Consider the following 15710-nt stretch of genomic DNA (forward strand, 5'->3'; position numbering starts at 1 on the left):
AGCAGGCTGACCCTGGCAAATTCACCTTCCTGACTCGGCTGCCTCTGTATCAGTGTATTTACTCTGCCGCCGTAGGGAATTGGAATAAGAAATGTCAGCACTAGATGGAGCTCCTGCACAGCAACATCTCGGGAGAAAAGCAGAAGTGGATGTACAGTGCCGGCATAACAGGAGGATGCTCTCAGGGCAGTCGGGTGCACTGATGCATCTCCATGCCCACACCATCCTGCAGGCCCCCCACCTCCTGCCAGGACTGTTCCTTTTGAAACGTGGGGGCATCCCCAGGACCTTCCTTCATGTTGAGGATGTGCACAGATGTAATACATAACATGCAGTCTCAGAGGGTTTCTGTGTGTGGGACATATAAAAGATGAAATGACATCTGCTAGCTGACGATCCACGTGTCCACCAGAGCACACAGCCAATTTCCTTCCAGTGAGCCCTTCCTTTTTCACTGAATCCAACTGCTAATTTTTAATAATAAGAGTATATTTCTAGAGATTTTCTATAATCTGGGAGGTTTCTTTGGCAGTTACCATTCCTAGGGGTGGAACAAACTAAAAATACTAACTCTTCTGAGTCAAGTTTGTCATAAGGTCTAGTGGTCAAACTGGTTTTAATACTAATTAGATATTATCTGGTCAATAAATAGTCATATCTGATACTATGAATGCAGTCTCAAAATATGTTGACCAGCCTTTACGCTGCCTTTGGGCCAAGAGTTCCTTGTGCAATTTTACAACTGCACAATCTCACATGGTGTGGAGGTGAAATGAAACACCAGAGAAGGCTGCTCCTGTCTCTATCCAAGATCACTGTGATGGATGAAGGATGTGCAGCGAGGAGAAGCAGTATTCCCCATTCCTTAACCCATTCCTTAACCCCTCCAAAGGACCTCAAAGAGGAGATCTCTTGCTACATCCATTAAGAAATTAGATAATTTCACCCAACCAATGAGTCTAATCTGCAGCAGTGGATAGATGGGTGGAAATTGCACTAGAAGGTGTTACAGTGGATATATGACATATTGGGACAAGTATGGCAATCATGGAGGGAAGACATACCTTACCAATTCATCAGAGGTCCTTGACAGCACCGTGCAGACAGGGGTGATGCCTACTTGGATTTTCAAACAACTTTGATTAGCCCAAAGGCTCTTAAGGATAGTAAGCTGCCTTGCAATAACAGAAATCTTCATGTGGATAAATAATTAAATAAAAATATGAAATAAAAAACAGGAGAAAAAAAATAGTTTTCTTAGTGGAAACTGTGGACAGCAAAGTTCCCCATGGATCTGTGCTAGGCCCTGGGCTATTCATCACATTAATAACTGATCTGGAAAAGATGGAAAAAAGTGGCAAATTTTCTGATCACACTACACAGAATAACTCAGATCAACAAAAACTGACTGTGATGTACTGCAGCACAACCACATGAAACTGAACCATTGAGCAGATGAAATGCAATACTGCTGTAAACTGCCACGTGTGGAGGAAAACAGACCTGGCTTTAAATACCAGGCAGTTGTTTCTGACTTACTGCTCTGCAAAGAGAGTTATGATGGAGAACTTCACACAAACCACTTCCATTACAGCAATACTCATCAGCATTTAGAAAAGCAAACATCAGGACTTATTAGAGAAGGAAAACAGAGAAAAGAAAGAGGAAAGTTGAAAAGGTAGACAGGGAAAGATTATTTAGTGTTTCTTATATTACAGTAAGTGGGTTTTCAAATTAAATCATCAGGTTGCAGACTCAGAATAAACAAACAGGAGAAGGTACTTCTCTTCGCATAGTACATATTTAATAAGTGGAATTCCTTGATATATTATATTGCGTATACAAAAATTTTGCAGGTTTCCTGAGAGTAAGTGGAATGGGGGATAAATGCAGGATGACCTATTAGATTCAAAAGTACTACTTCAGGGAAGATGTTTCTACACCACAAATCACAGGCTGTGCAACTACATATTGGAAAAATATCACTGGATGCTTAAAATTATCCCAAGTTTAAGTTTAGTATTGTAGAAGAACAGCTAGGCAAAATACTTTGAATGGCATATACTTGATATCCACACACAAGCTTTGCAAGGCGTAACCATTATTTAGTTATTGAAATTATAAGAGAAAACAATTACAGTGCAGTAAGAGGCCAATACCTGCTTGTATCTGCTATCAGTATTTCTTTTCCAAAGGTCTGAGTGCCCACAACCCTAGGAAAGATATTAACTTGTAAAACTCCTACTCATTCTCAAATTCCTTGTTAAACACCCCTTGGTGCACTGACCAATAGAGAAAAACTGTTACATGAAGCGAACCAGATGGTGATATGTCTACTGCTCTTATCTCAAAGTATATTAAGCTAAGGCTTTGTCTTGTCTCATAACCTGCTTTCTACCCATTAGAAAATGTCTATTTAAATCCTCACTGACATATTTATCTAGCAGCCTTTTATCCTACTCCTGTGATGCCATCTTTGCCTCTCTCAAGGATATTAAATAGAAATACATTTTCAATTTTAAGAAGTATGCATAGTAAAGCAATTCTCAACAAACTCATGCAGCCACTGCTGAACCTTGGCCCTCTTGTACTGCCACATATTTTTTCGCTGAAAATTGTGCAGTTCAAAAACAGAGCAAAATTTGGAAGTTTGGGTAAACTAGGGCAAAGTGCTGGGATTTGTTACAAAGACTTAAATGGAGAAGAGTTGCTTGATGCACCATAGTCAGTGTACAGAACATAATACACAATATACATGCAAATACCAGGTACAAACTCCACTCTTTCACTGAGAGGCAGAATTTGTAACTTCTCATCGCTACCGTATTAACTCCTACCCTGTAACTGTTTCTAATCAACTGCTGAGCTCACACTGAGGCAGACGGGTCAGGCACAGGGATGGCCATCAACCTCCCCCGAAGTGCTTGCTCCGCTGCCAGCAGTGAAGGGGAGAGCAGTGCCTGACCTGCTCTGCCTTGGGCTGCCTGCTGCGCAGTGCCCAAACAGCTTGCCTAATTTCATTAGGGTGATTAAACGTGTCAGTCTAAAGAGGTCCCCTGGTAACTCCATAAACAGCCTGAACACAGAACACAAATAACCCCCAAACTGTAAGTCTGGACAACAATAATGCTTCAGTGTGCACATGCACATAAGGATTAAGTCTAACCATTGCACATCCTAAAATTCTCATAAGGTCAAGTTAAATGGGATTATCTATGGTTTCATAAAATTCATACCATTTCTTAGCTGAAAGCAAATCTTGCCAGATGTCAATGTGCTATTCCAGTACTCAGAGGTCTGTACTAGACTCAGACAACACTTAGATCTTAAGCAATAAAATGCCATATATGTGAATTAACTAATGGTTTTGAATTTTAGGAATTACTTAAGTCCTGACCTAAGCAAAGTTTTACATTGCTGTTGATTTGTATTCCTTATGAAAATTTTTTACAATCAAGTCTGCTTTTTGATACTTTGTTTTCTGATAGTCATTTGGTCCTGAACAAATTTCTACTGTTATCAATCTCTACAAAAATAATTCAACATAAAAAAGTTTCCTTCTTTTGTTTCATCGGAAGCCTGTTGACTTTGACTCCTCCTTGCTGTAGTTATCTACTATTTCTGCTCTTAATTGCATTAGTGAAACAAATAGAAACAATAAAAAATAGTACCAGGAGAAAGAAACAATAGAAGATATAATTGAAAAACAACACTAGAAAATTAGCAGGTAGTGAATGTCTGCCTCTAATAAAACACTGTGAAATATATGTAAAGTTTTCCAGTTTAGCCCCGTGATTCACTGGCCTTTTGCTTTGGGGCTGCTACACTTTCTTAAGTAGCAGTAGAAGTTTGTATCTGGCCACAGGATTAGACTTCCCTCATATTGGCATCTTCTGTGAAATAGGTTTAAAAAACTACAAACAGGAGAAGTAATAATTTTACATCGTGTTGGGAAGATGACTTGGCTGAAATAGCCCAGATCAATTAAGCTTGATGCTGATAGCTGGCACGAGAAACCTTCAGCTGAAGCAGGGAAGTCTGGCATAAGAGTAGAAAAGATGGTACCCAGGTGACTTGATTAGAGGCATTATCATCTGGAGACCATGGAGAGAGGCCTGGGGTGCCAAGCAGCCCCAGGGAACCTGAGGTTTCACCCTTGCATGGGGTGATCCTCTGATTGCATCCCCTGATCCACACTGGGCCAGCACAGCATTGAGGGGAGGGAGGGGCAGCCAGGTCCCACACTGCTCAGGAGGGAAAGCACAGGGACGTCTCACAGAAAGGGGATGGGGGATGTCATGGAGAGGAAATGCCTACTCAGAGTGGTGCTCCCTTGCATTTGCTGTCTGCAGATTCCAAATGTTTCTCCTGACTGTATCAATTACAGGAAAATTTATAGCACACAGAGGTCATTTTGAGTTAGGTTTAAAAAAAACCCAAATGACCCATAACAAAACCAAATCCACAAATCACCCAGTAATGGGAGGCATTTGGATTATTTAAGTATTGAATCATGTTAGCTGAGAAATCCATAGAAGCGATAAGTGGTCTGTGAATCAGTAGAGGCTGTAGTTTATTGACATTACTGAATCTTCAGTTTCAGAAGCAGTTTCTCAGCTAGTGTTGATATGTAGAAAAATGCAAATGTAATCAGAATAGTTTCAACTTTCAAAGAAACTTGTTTTTCTTTTTTAGTGTCAGTACACTAATTTAACAAAATTATTTTCTCAGTTAATATACTTTTTTAACTAGAAAGGTAGCAGAATCACTAACATAAAAAAGCCCCAAGCAAAGAAAAGAAAATCTAAACCCTAATGATTATTTTTAAGTATTTGTCACAGCTGAGAAAACAGGGGAGAAAATGAACTTTATAGTATCACCTATATTGAGTCATTATTTTGAACTATGCAATGGTTCTGTATCCTTTATATCATTGAAAAGTCTGTAAGTTTCATTTCTTTACTGGACTGGAAGACTCTGCTTAAATGCTTCCTAAAAAGAAAGAGACATAGAAAATGAATGTCATGAGTTAAGAAAATGTCACTAGGTATATAACTTGGATTTGAACATCCGAAGATAATATCCTCTCCCTTGTATATTTCAGGGGCTACAAAAGAAGCTTAAAAGTTTTCCAAAAATACTGAATTCTGTTCAGATGTGTCAGCATGCAGGTGGTCTTAACAGTTCCTAGAGATTATTAAACACATAGTTAAAAATAATATGAGTAAATAGCCCTTCTCAAGTGAAGTCCATTGCTCTCTAATGTGTTTATTTGATTGAATATTGCTTATTTACTGGGCTCTAGTTTATTTCATTATACCCACTGAGGGACCAAAAATCCAGCTATATTTTAATGACATATTTTTTCACACGTGTGACTTGACTACCAATTGAGATGGTTTCTGCCTTTTCCTAAGTTAAAAGAAAACCAACATCAGGCATAGCATTGTCAGGGTTAATGCCGTGACCCAGGATTAGGGAAAAGGGCCTGGAAATGTCAGCGATTAAACTTGAACTCTGACAGAAATGCTGTTTCATCATCTCCAGCAGAGCTTATAGCCATGACCTTTCAGACTCAATTCACCATCAGGATAATTCTGCAAGAAGTCCAACAGTCTTTCCTTTAAGCTCCTGTTCGAGGTGTCCATGCGAACTGATGTTGTTTGTGTATCTCTTTGCATAAAGTCTCCAGCATTCTGCAATGCATGGCCATAACACAGGACCAAAAATATGCAACTGTGCTGCAGGCATGGCTGCCCACTGTTGGTACCTCTGCATTTTTTTGTTGTTGTTTTCTTTTGTACAGGCATTAGGAAAATGGACTATAGATTCTAGACCATATAACAAAACATGACAGAAAACATTAAGGATGGCAGCTAAGGAAAAAAATGTTTCCACCTACACGTGGCTGCTGGTACAAGCTGAGGGTACCTGAAGATGTTTTCAGAGCACTCTCCAACTGCTGTTTGAGCCATTGCTTGAATTTCTGCTGTGATGAAAGATGAGAGAGGGGACGAGGAGAGCAGTGTGGGGGTTCTGGTACACTCCACTACTGAGTCTGGTGTGGAGATGAGGCCCAGCTGGAGCTACCCAGACCAGGGAAAGGAGAAGCAACCATGGCTGCTACTACAGACACCTGCTGTGTACCACAGGATCTTAATGCTGTTAGCACCAACACGCATAACCTGTGACACCTTATAAATGGGTAAATCGAATGACGCTGTCCTGCTTTTCAGCTAGGGTAGAGTTAATTTCTTCTCAGTAGCTGTCATACTGTGTTTTGTATTTGGAATGAGAATGGTGTTGATAACACACTGATATTTTGGGGTTTTTGCTAAATCATATTTACCCTGAGTCAGGACAATTTTTTCCTTGTCCCATGGTCTGCCAGTGAGGAGGTACACAAAAGAAACTGTGAGGTAGCATAGCTGGAACAGGTGGCCTAACCAAATGGATATTCCAGACCACAGAACATCATGCCCAGTATATAAACTGAGGGGAGTTACCTAGAAGGGCAGCTGGTGTGTGTTTGGGAAAAAGGAGGGGTCTGACTTTAGTCAGCAGGTGGTGAGAAACTGCATTGTGCAGCAATTTTTCCCCCCTTTTTATTATCATCATTATTATTATTTACAAAGTATTGTATTTTACTTTATTTTCAATTATTACCGTTCTCATCTCTACAAAAAAGTTTTACTTTGATTCTCCTCCCCATTCCACCGGGGTGAGGGGAGAAGCGAGGAGGGCTTGAGCAAGGAGCTGAGCAGTGCTTCCTCTCCAGCCCAGCACACACCTCGGGTGATACTCTGCTGTAAAGAAGGCAAAATCTCCTCTTACTTCAAATAGGTGTTAAAGTGCCTACCACAGAGAAGTCTCTGGTTTCAGGAATAACATTGAATGTACAACATTAGGTCTTCCATTTCCACTTTCTTTGCATGGCACGATCCCTTCTTTATCACGTTTTCCAAAACTTTTGCCCAAGTTGTCTCTCCGCTTCAAGCATGTAAAATGAATGCAGAAGCCCAGTACTCATACTCTACAAATTACCTGTAGAAAGAGCAGACAGCATTTTCCCTATATGATGTATTCAGAATTGTAAAATTGGATAGAGGACGAGGGCACTTCTTCATGGAAACACAACAGACATCTTAAAAATGCTCACTCTTGCACAACCATTCTAAGTGATTTCAGCTTTGTACAGTGTTTAATGGCTATAGGAGATAGAAATTCGTGGAAACATCCTGGAAGAGGATACTGAAGTGGGGAGGGAATTTTAAGCAAAAGTAAGAAAATTCCAGAAAGACAAAAGAAGTAATGAACACCCTATTTGTGAGGGTCATCTCATGACTTCAGAGAGGTACAGAGCAGGTACATACCCCTGAGCTTGGGTTCTTTTCAGAGTCCATGGAGATAAAGGGGTGCATGTAGGACATGTATCACCCTGAAGAGACCATCTCAAATGTTGAACAGTTTGCATGCTCGCAGTACAGATTTGGTTTTCTATTGATTATAAAAGAAGCTTTGGGGATGGAAAAATGTCTGGTTTTAGTCAGACGATTCCCATCTGTCTCTAAAGAGTTGAGCATTTAATTTTTTCCATATAAATATGGCCTCAGAAGTGTATTAAATAATGTACCACTAGCTCATTGATTAGTTATTTAAATAAAAAGTATAGCAGGCTAACTTCAGTTTTCCTGGAAAGGAGAAGCCAAAAGAGGAATTCGGATTACATATCTTCTGAATAACTACTTTTGTATTTTTGTTTATGATAAAACCTAATGCATATCAGGTGCTTGAAATTACACATAAAAATTCAGGACAAACTGTCAGTTGTTACACTGTATCAAAGTAACTAAAGCCCTCAAGGTCATGACAGCATTTCTCTTTTTTTAGGTAAAGGGACTGTAAACACTTTTGACTTATTCCCATGAGTCAGGTACCTTTTTTCCCCTCTGTTTGAACCAGCAGAGTATTTCTGATACTGACCAGCTACTGAGGAAAGCTTGCATGGGTCACTATGACTGCAGTCATTAGAGACTATGCACTTCAAACAGAGAATGTTTTTAGGGTCTGCTGCAGAACTATGTTTTCCTAAGCATTATGGATTAACTGTGTTTGCTACCAGCTTTATTTATAGAAATATCACCTTTAATTTCATCCCAAGCCCACTGGAAAAGGAGCAATCAATGATCAGTGGGCAAGTGAGGAGCTGCTAAGAGTGGTTTTGCACTGGGAGGCAAGTACTTGCTGCATCGAGGCTCACAAAACTTCAGACAAGCTCTTGCAGGATCAAGCCAAGCAAGATTACATCTTTAGTTGTGGAAAAAAATGTATCTTTTCACAGAAGAGTCATTTATTACATCTGAGGTCTCAAGTACATCTCATAAACAGTTTCCAATACGTTGGAAGTCTATACCCTAAATATAAGTACCTTAGTTTAATGCAGTGAGTCTAAGACACAGCATATAAAGTCAAGGTAAAATACTAAGAAGAAAATAATTTGTTTAAGGTCACGAGGCAGCTGAACTTTAAAGCAAAATCACGAGCAGCTCCATTTCTCATTCGTTGTGTTCTCTGGCAGTTTACAAGGGAATAAATCAATAACCACTTTAATGTGACTGAAAAGTTTATCTACCCATAGGTTGAGTACAGGGCTTCTAAAAAGATTAAAGTCCTCATTTAGGTACGACCTTGGTTTATCAATGGACATAAAGACACATCTACATGCCTTACTTTGGTTCAAATAGGTTTAGGAATGTAGCCCTCTCCTGCATCCAGGACTGACAGGATGCTGTGTGGGAATACACAGCTTTCATATGAAATAGGCATCTCTGGGCTCTCTTGCATGATGATGTTCTTTTACACAACACTAATCAGAATTCATTTTTTACAATCAAATATTGGAAACGACTTCTCAGGCAAGCTGCCAGGTATTTTAACTACCATGAAGGCTGAGAAAGAGAAAACAACCAGCAGACACCTGAAAACAAGAGCTAAGAGTTCAACAGGCAGAGAAATATCCCTGCTAATAATGTGCCTTCGAACTTTTCCAGCATTAGAATCTAGTGTTGAATTTCTGGAGACAGAGACAGCTTTGTCTTTCCCATATGTATCAACCTATATAATATTTAATCCTGATATGACATAGCAGAGAGTAGTGATTCTAAGAATGAACTCCAGAAGTCATCTGAGCTCAAATTCCACCTGTCTACGTGTTTGGGAGGTTTATGTTAGTGCAAGTATCTTGGGAAAAGATGAATTTTTTCTGAAAGTTTTCATCTGTCCAGAGATTTGAAGTGTTTAATAAGACATTGGAGAGATTACACATGAGATGGTCAAAACTGCAAGACAAACAATCTTAGGATGGCATATCACTTCCTGTGTATGTGGTCTCTATGGGAGTGCTTTAATAAATAATATATTTTTCCTAAATTTAAATCTAATGTGTAATAATTTCATTATATATTTAACCATCCTTTTTTTACCTTGCCTGAAAAGTTTAGTGAGAATTCAGCTGTAAAAATAGATCCTGTCCATTTGTCACTTTCCATGTTTGCTTAAATGTATAACCATGAGCCTGTCAAACCACCATGAAGTGGTGGGTAATGGCAGCAAATTTTAAAAATCCATCAATTTCCCCAACTCAGTGACATGTGCAGTTTCCACTGCAGTGACCTACTTAACAGAGCTGCAAACAAGCACAAGCACCAGGGTAAAATCATTTATGCAGGGAACAGACCATGCTGTTTCTCCTCTAGCTCCATTCCTGATGCTTCCCCATATCAAGACGCAACATATTGTACTTCCATAGCAGATCTCACAATATTTAATTTTCTCCTTAAAATCTCCATTACATGCTTATTGATCAGCATCTGTATTTCCCATTAGCTTCCAAACCTTGTGCTTTCCACATATGGTTTGAAATCACAAAGCAGATATAAGGATAGCAGCAAGTAATTAAACCAAAAAACCACACTTTGTCCATAATTTTTCTCCATTGTGGCCATGGCAACCCCCTGGTGCTCCTTCTTGGGTCATGGTTTTTCAGTGCCTGGGGTAGGCAATGGATTGCCTGGTAAATAACTTACTCGATTTCACACTAAGTGACATCAATGTACATTGCACCGTCGATACTGCTGGGAGGGGAATCAGATCTGCTTTCCAGATTACCTCCCGATTTTTTTAAAAAAAGAGTGATCTCTCACCTTTCATTTACATTTGAAAAAACTCTCAGCTTCCTACTTTCACTGTCTCAGGTTTCATCCAAGCCAAAGACCTGAAGGATAACACCTTCACTCTTCATTTGATTTAAACACAAAGGAGGCTTTCATCATATCATAAAACAACTGGGAGAGGGAAAAATAACCTTTAAAATACAATCCTTTCAGAAGACTTGTAAGAACAAACTGTATTTATAAATATTTTAACAGTTTGAATTTGGCTTAGGTGTGTTTTACACATCATTAAATAATCACCAAGTCATGAAGATTAGCTGCTCACTTAAAATTTCCTCATGATTTAGAAAAACACAGCATCTGGGAAGAAAAAGGTACATACCTTCATTTACTACAAGAAAGTGCAATTCTAGTGGGGCCAGTGAACTTAGAGCATCACAGAATCATCAAGTTTGTAAGAGATCTTCAAGATCATCTAGCCCAACCAGCAACCCAGAACCACCATAATTACACAAAAATCATATCCCTAAACACTTAACATCATTAACTCATGATGTTCCTATACTGTTGTTTATCCTAGTAGGATCATCTATCCCATGAGAAAAAAACCTAAACAGATAAGAGTATGGAAGCATTTATTCTTACAAACCTCGATGCTGAACTTCACTTAATTACCTTTCCTATTATACATCTCTATTCTGGATCTTGAGCACTACGGTCCTTTCTCTTATCTTTGATGGGCCAAAATCAGACATGAGGTACTGAGGAAGGAAAACTAATTTTTTAGCTAATAAATGTATGAGATTTTTTAGGAATAGCTAAAGGATGAATAATGATATTTATTAGCAGATAAAATTTGTTTGTAAGGACACATAAATGTTAGGCAACCTGCTACTACTATTTGCTTTTGCTCATGCTATATCCCAATCAACACCTTTCAGTTATAACTCTGCAAGCAAAGTTCTTCATTATTCCCTTTATACACACTAACGAAAGAAAAAATGTGAGTGCTGCAAGACTGTGACATGAACTGTGCACAGTATCCTAACTAGCTGCATTTAGGCTGCCTCAGCTTCCCAGGACACACTGACAGCACCAACATCACTCAGAGGAGCTGAGGTCACATTTGACATTCTGGGTTTTGCCATTCTGTTTGCTTGTGTGCTCATTGATGACCTAATCAATTTTAAGAGTAATAGCAGAAACTCTCACATGAAAATAGCACAGAAATCTGCTCTCCTGCCATGCATCTGATTAATATAGATCGGAATGAGAAGAATTATTCCACAAGCAGAATACCCTGGGAGAAACTTAGCCATTTGCATGTTTAATTCTGCAGTCACTGGGATGGTAACTCACATGTATCCAGACAGAAGCCATCAGGCTCAAAGGGCACCTTTAACATACCTTTTTCTAAGCCCTTAAACACCCACCTCTTTTCCCACTTCTCTTCAAATGTTATTCTCCCATCCCACCAGTAAATAATAAAAAGAAAGCTCAAAGAATGGAGAAAAATTCTCCAGTATTTCTGCCTGAGAAAACTACTGACAGAAATACTGGAATTCATAAAACACACAAAAATGGAAATGAAACCTGGAAGAAGACATGTCATTCTGCTTGGCACAGACCAAACGAAAAACAACCTACCAAAACAAGCCAAGGTACTGTTGACCATGGAGTCTGTTTTTGGATGGCCAAAGTAAGTGCTCTTATATTACGCAGCATTACTAACTCCTGAGGCTTCACTTTGGGCAAAGCAGCAGTTTCCCAGAGGAAGCTGTCACAATGAGTTAATGACCATCAGTGGAGCACACATTTGAGGAAGGGACAGGTAGCAGAGACCACACCACTGGAAGCAAAGTGTTTCTAATTCAAGTAGAGAACGAGTGTTTGAATCCACCACTTGATTTTACAGTAAGAGTTGTGGGAACACTTCTTGGGTCAAAGGGCCTGCACAAGATGTCCTGCAATCCAGGGTGGGAGAAGAGCCAGGAACGTGCTTGTTTTGTTCTGGTGGCCTGGAGGCACCAAAGCAAGGACACAGAACAAGAGGCAGCTGTGCCAAGTCCCGTGGTCTGGGTTAGATGAGGAATCACTTCTAGACATGCACCCACAGGCCAGTTTATGGTTTACTGGATCTTTTTATGAATGTAGGAATAAATGAAGAAAGGGTCACTGCTTGGTGGTGCAACTCTTAAAGCAACAGGCCTCATCCTTCAAGGGATGAGGGCTGCCCTCTGACTGTTCATTGCCCTTCATCTTCTTTTAATAATTATAAAAAATGTCCAGTTACAATACTTTTATCTAGCAGTGCAAAAGATGGTTGCAAAGAACACTGAATACTTTTCCCATCACTTCTGACAAATTTATTCTTGCAACTTAATTTGCTATTGAATCTGCAAGCATGTAATTCTAAAATAAAGGTTTTGCTTTGCAGAACAGAAAGCATCTACTGATGAGACTCATTATCTGGGACAGGAGGAATTCATATTATAGATTGAGAGATAATTAAAAATGGTAAATAGAGCACTTTCAGGAGGCTTTGTTTATGACAGAAAATGCACCGAGGGACCTGTAGTTCAGCAATGGCACAGATTTTCCTGAAAAAGAGAGAAGTATTATATATGTTCATACACTTAATCAAACTCTCTCCAGCGGCTTGCCTTTTTTTAGATTCCATTTTTAGATCTTAAGAAATAAGTAGTTTTCAAGAATGAGATATGTTAGGAAATGTTTATTAGATCAATGCTACTCTTTCATAATGTCTTTTTTTAAGATGTTTTAAACTGCATTTCACTTGTGCTTGACCATAACAAGTCAATCAAAGTATCCTTCGGTTTACCACAGAAGAGCATTTAGCTCCCTGATCAAGTTGCTTTATGCACCACTATTAAAAAAAAGAACAGTAAAGAATCATCAGTGGACTCTTACCAAAGCAGGAATTGACAAAGCCATACCACCTACAAGCATGGTCCCCTCCAATCCATTTGCCACGGATGTTGGATGCAAAACTGAGGGTAGTGCCTGAGATGCACACTAACATGTCACTGATGCTGATGTTCAGGAGAAGCATATTGACTGGGTTACGAAGAGTTTTAAACTTGCAGAAGAGGATGAGGACTATCAAGTTATTCAAGAAACCAAAAAACAGGATTAATCCAAGAAAAACAGCTGCAACTGTGTGCCCACTTCGTGAGAGTCCAGCCTTTGGCTCAACAGGATCTGCAGGTGCACCAAAGCTCAGGTTAGATGTCCAAGTGTGGTTCATTTCGGACTTTGTCATGGATCAGTGAGGGCAGAGACACAGGGTGCCCCTTGCTGAAGTACTCCAGAAAAGTCATTCCATCACAGATCAAATCATCTCAGGAGCCTTGTGATCTTTGCTCAGATGAGCTATCTCTTAGATGGTTATGCAGGTGTGAAACACTGTACTGCAGTAGAGGAGTATTTTCCTGCACTGTGTCTTTCCAGGGGTCTGCTCTGCAGTAACTCCAGGGCAGCAGAACCAAGTGAACAATTACCTCAATTTCACCTTTCTTTTTTAAACCTAGGATAATATCAGATGATCTTTTTTGATGCTCAGAATGGAAGGTATCTTAGAAAGATTCTTCAGCAGGGTGTCCTCCTTCAGAGCAAAGGGACATCAGTGGCAGCTACCCTCCTCTCCTCTGGCCATGGGTGTCTTTCTGAAAATACAGAAAAAACAAATGGTAAAAACGAAACAACTTTTTCTACACAAAGACCAAAAAAAAGGTACATAATTTACAAACAGTTTCTCACTTTTTGAACTGTAACAAATATCTCTCATTATTTTCAGTTTTCACTCTGATTTTTAACAGAAACATCAGTTTGTTTATATTTCCTTGGATGTTTTAAGCAATTTTTCCCTAGCTCACACTTTAACGTGGAGAAGGTTATTTGCACCTTCCTAGCAACGTTACTGAGGTGAGAAAATCCATGGTGAAACATATCTTTGCATCAGCTTCCCAGAGGAAGAACTCTGTCTTCCCCCACATTAAGTCAATCTATACCAAGTGAATTTTCATTCTTAGCTATACCTTAATTAAAATGATGAATAATTTAGGAGAAGGAGAAGGTATTTCTTTATCCAGAAAGAATTTCAAAACCAGTCTCTCAAGCTCTCATGTGCTTACAAAGGTTTGCAGATCTGTGATATCAGTTTCTCTCCTCCCACATTTACCAGTGGACAGATGTCTTCCTTTATTATTTATAAAGCAGCCAGGGACCCAAAGCCTCACATCTCTCCTATCACAGGCATGAATTTTACCTGCATGAAGTGAATGCATTGTGTGTGTACTCTGTGAAGCAATAGTACTTAATGTGGGTGCATAACAACATAGCCTGTCTTCTATGTGGTTGCATGCAAATTCTGCACAGAATCTTCCATAAAAATGGAGATGTGTGTATGTGTGTATGTGTGTGTGTATATATATATATATATATATATATATATATATATATGATACCCATAGCTTGCTGGACTAAAACAATATGAAAGCTTCTCTTCCATGTGTCCTCCTAGAATGACTGCACACATGTTAAAATGGAGCACCTCCTATATTCTTCCTAACTGTTGTTTTCTGGAAAAGGTCTTGTAGAAATATAGGAGAAAGTTTCACGAAGGATGTCTGGACTTCAGGCGGCTCTCTTGAAAGCTGTTTCTTGCACAGGCGAAGTTACAGCATTTCAGGGAGTGGGTATCCAGAGCCAGCCCTACAGCTGCCAGCTCCAGCTGTAGGCATACCTGAAGCCACCTTCTGTTCAAGTTACAAAGCATTATATACTTTCTTTGCTGAGTATCTTAACACATAACAACCAATAAGCACCATACACAATACCTTTACATTTGCCTATAGCCTATCATAGCAACTACCATCACCATATTATAGTCATTATTATCCAATCACAAGAGTAAGTTACAATTTAAGCTTACAGTGGAAAATTCTCAGACCTTTCTTCTTCTTGCTACATCAACATTTCTTGTTTGCCTGCCATATCTCTCTTTTTGGTAAAGACATGTTTTCTATTTACTTATGCTCTTCTTGAGACTTATGTACTTGGTGAAAAACATGTCTTTGTTTGTAGTCACATACCTTTGTCCTACTCCTAAAAATCTCCTTCCAACTCATCTCCCACCTTTGCCTTCTCAGTTACTCAGTGATCAGTGTTTCAGCAAAACATCTTTTACTCTGTATCAAAACTTGCTTTCATTTCTATCTCATCCCCAGTTTCTACATTCAGAGATCTTTATGCCAAGCCTACATACCTGTGAAACTTTCTTACCAAACTTTCATCCTCCCCAACATAGAAAAATACATATTTAACAACTGGAAAATCGAGAGTTCAGTTTACTGAAGATTCAGAAGTTGCTTTTCTTCTTTAATATCTTTGTGTCATGGTAAGCTTTTAGAATAAGTATTTTGTCCTTCTATTTCCCTACTTTCACAAATTCACTGTGCTAAATGTTGCAGTGGTTTTGAAGTCTAACATATACAGTCTATCTTTTTTTTCTAGTGA

The 15710-nt window shown here is 39.2% G+C and overlaps 1 protein-coding gene across 1 annotated transcript in view; it reads right to left on the reverse strand.

Moving 5' to 3' along the window:
• LOC138105287 (pinopsin-like) overlaps positions 1 to 13455 on the reverse strand; it is an 89964-nt gene extending 76509 nt beyond the window's left edge. The window contains exon 1 of the mRNA XM_069005071.1: positions 13104 to 13455. Within this exon, the coding sequence (XP_068861172.1) occupies positions 13104 to 13455 (352 nt within the window). The remainder of the gene's footprint in view (positions 1 to 13103) is intronic.
• Positions 13456 to 15710: the final 2255 nt, after the last annotated feature.

This window comes from Aphelocoma coerulescens, chromosome 1 (genome assembly GCF_041296385.1).
Source record: "Aphelocoma coerulescens isolate FSJ_1873_10779 chromosome 1, UR_Acoe_1.0, whole genome shotgun sequence".
Classification (NCBI taxonomy): Eukaryota; Metazoa; Chordata; class Aves; order Passeriformes; family Corvidae; genus Aphelocoma; species Aphelocoma coerulescens.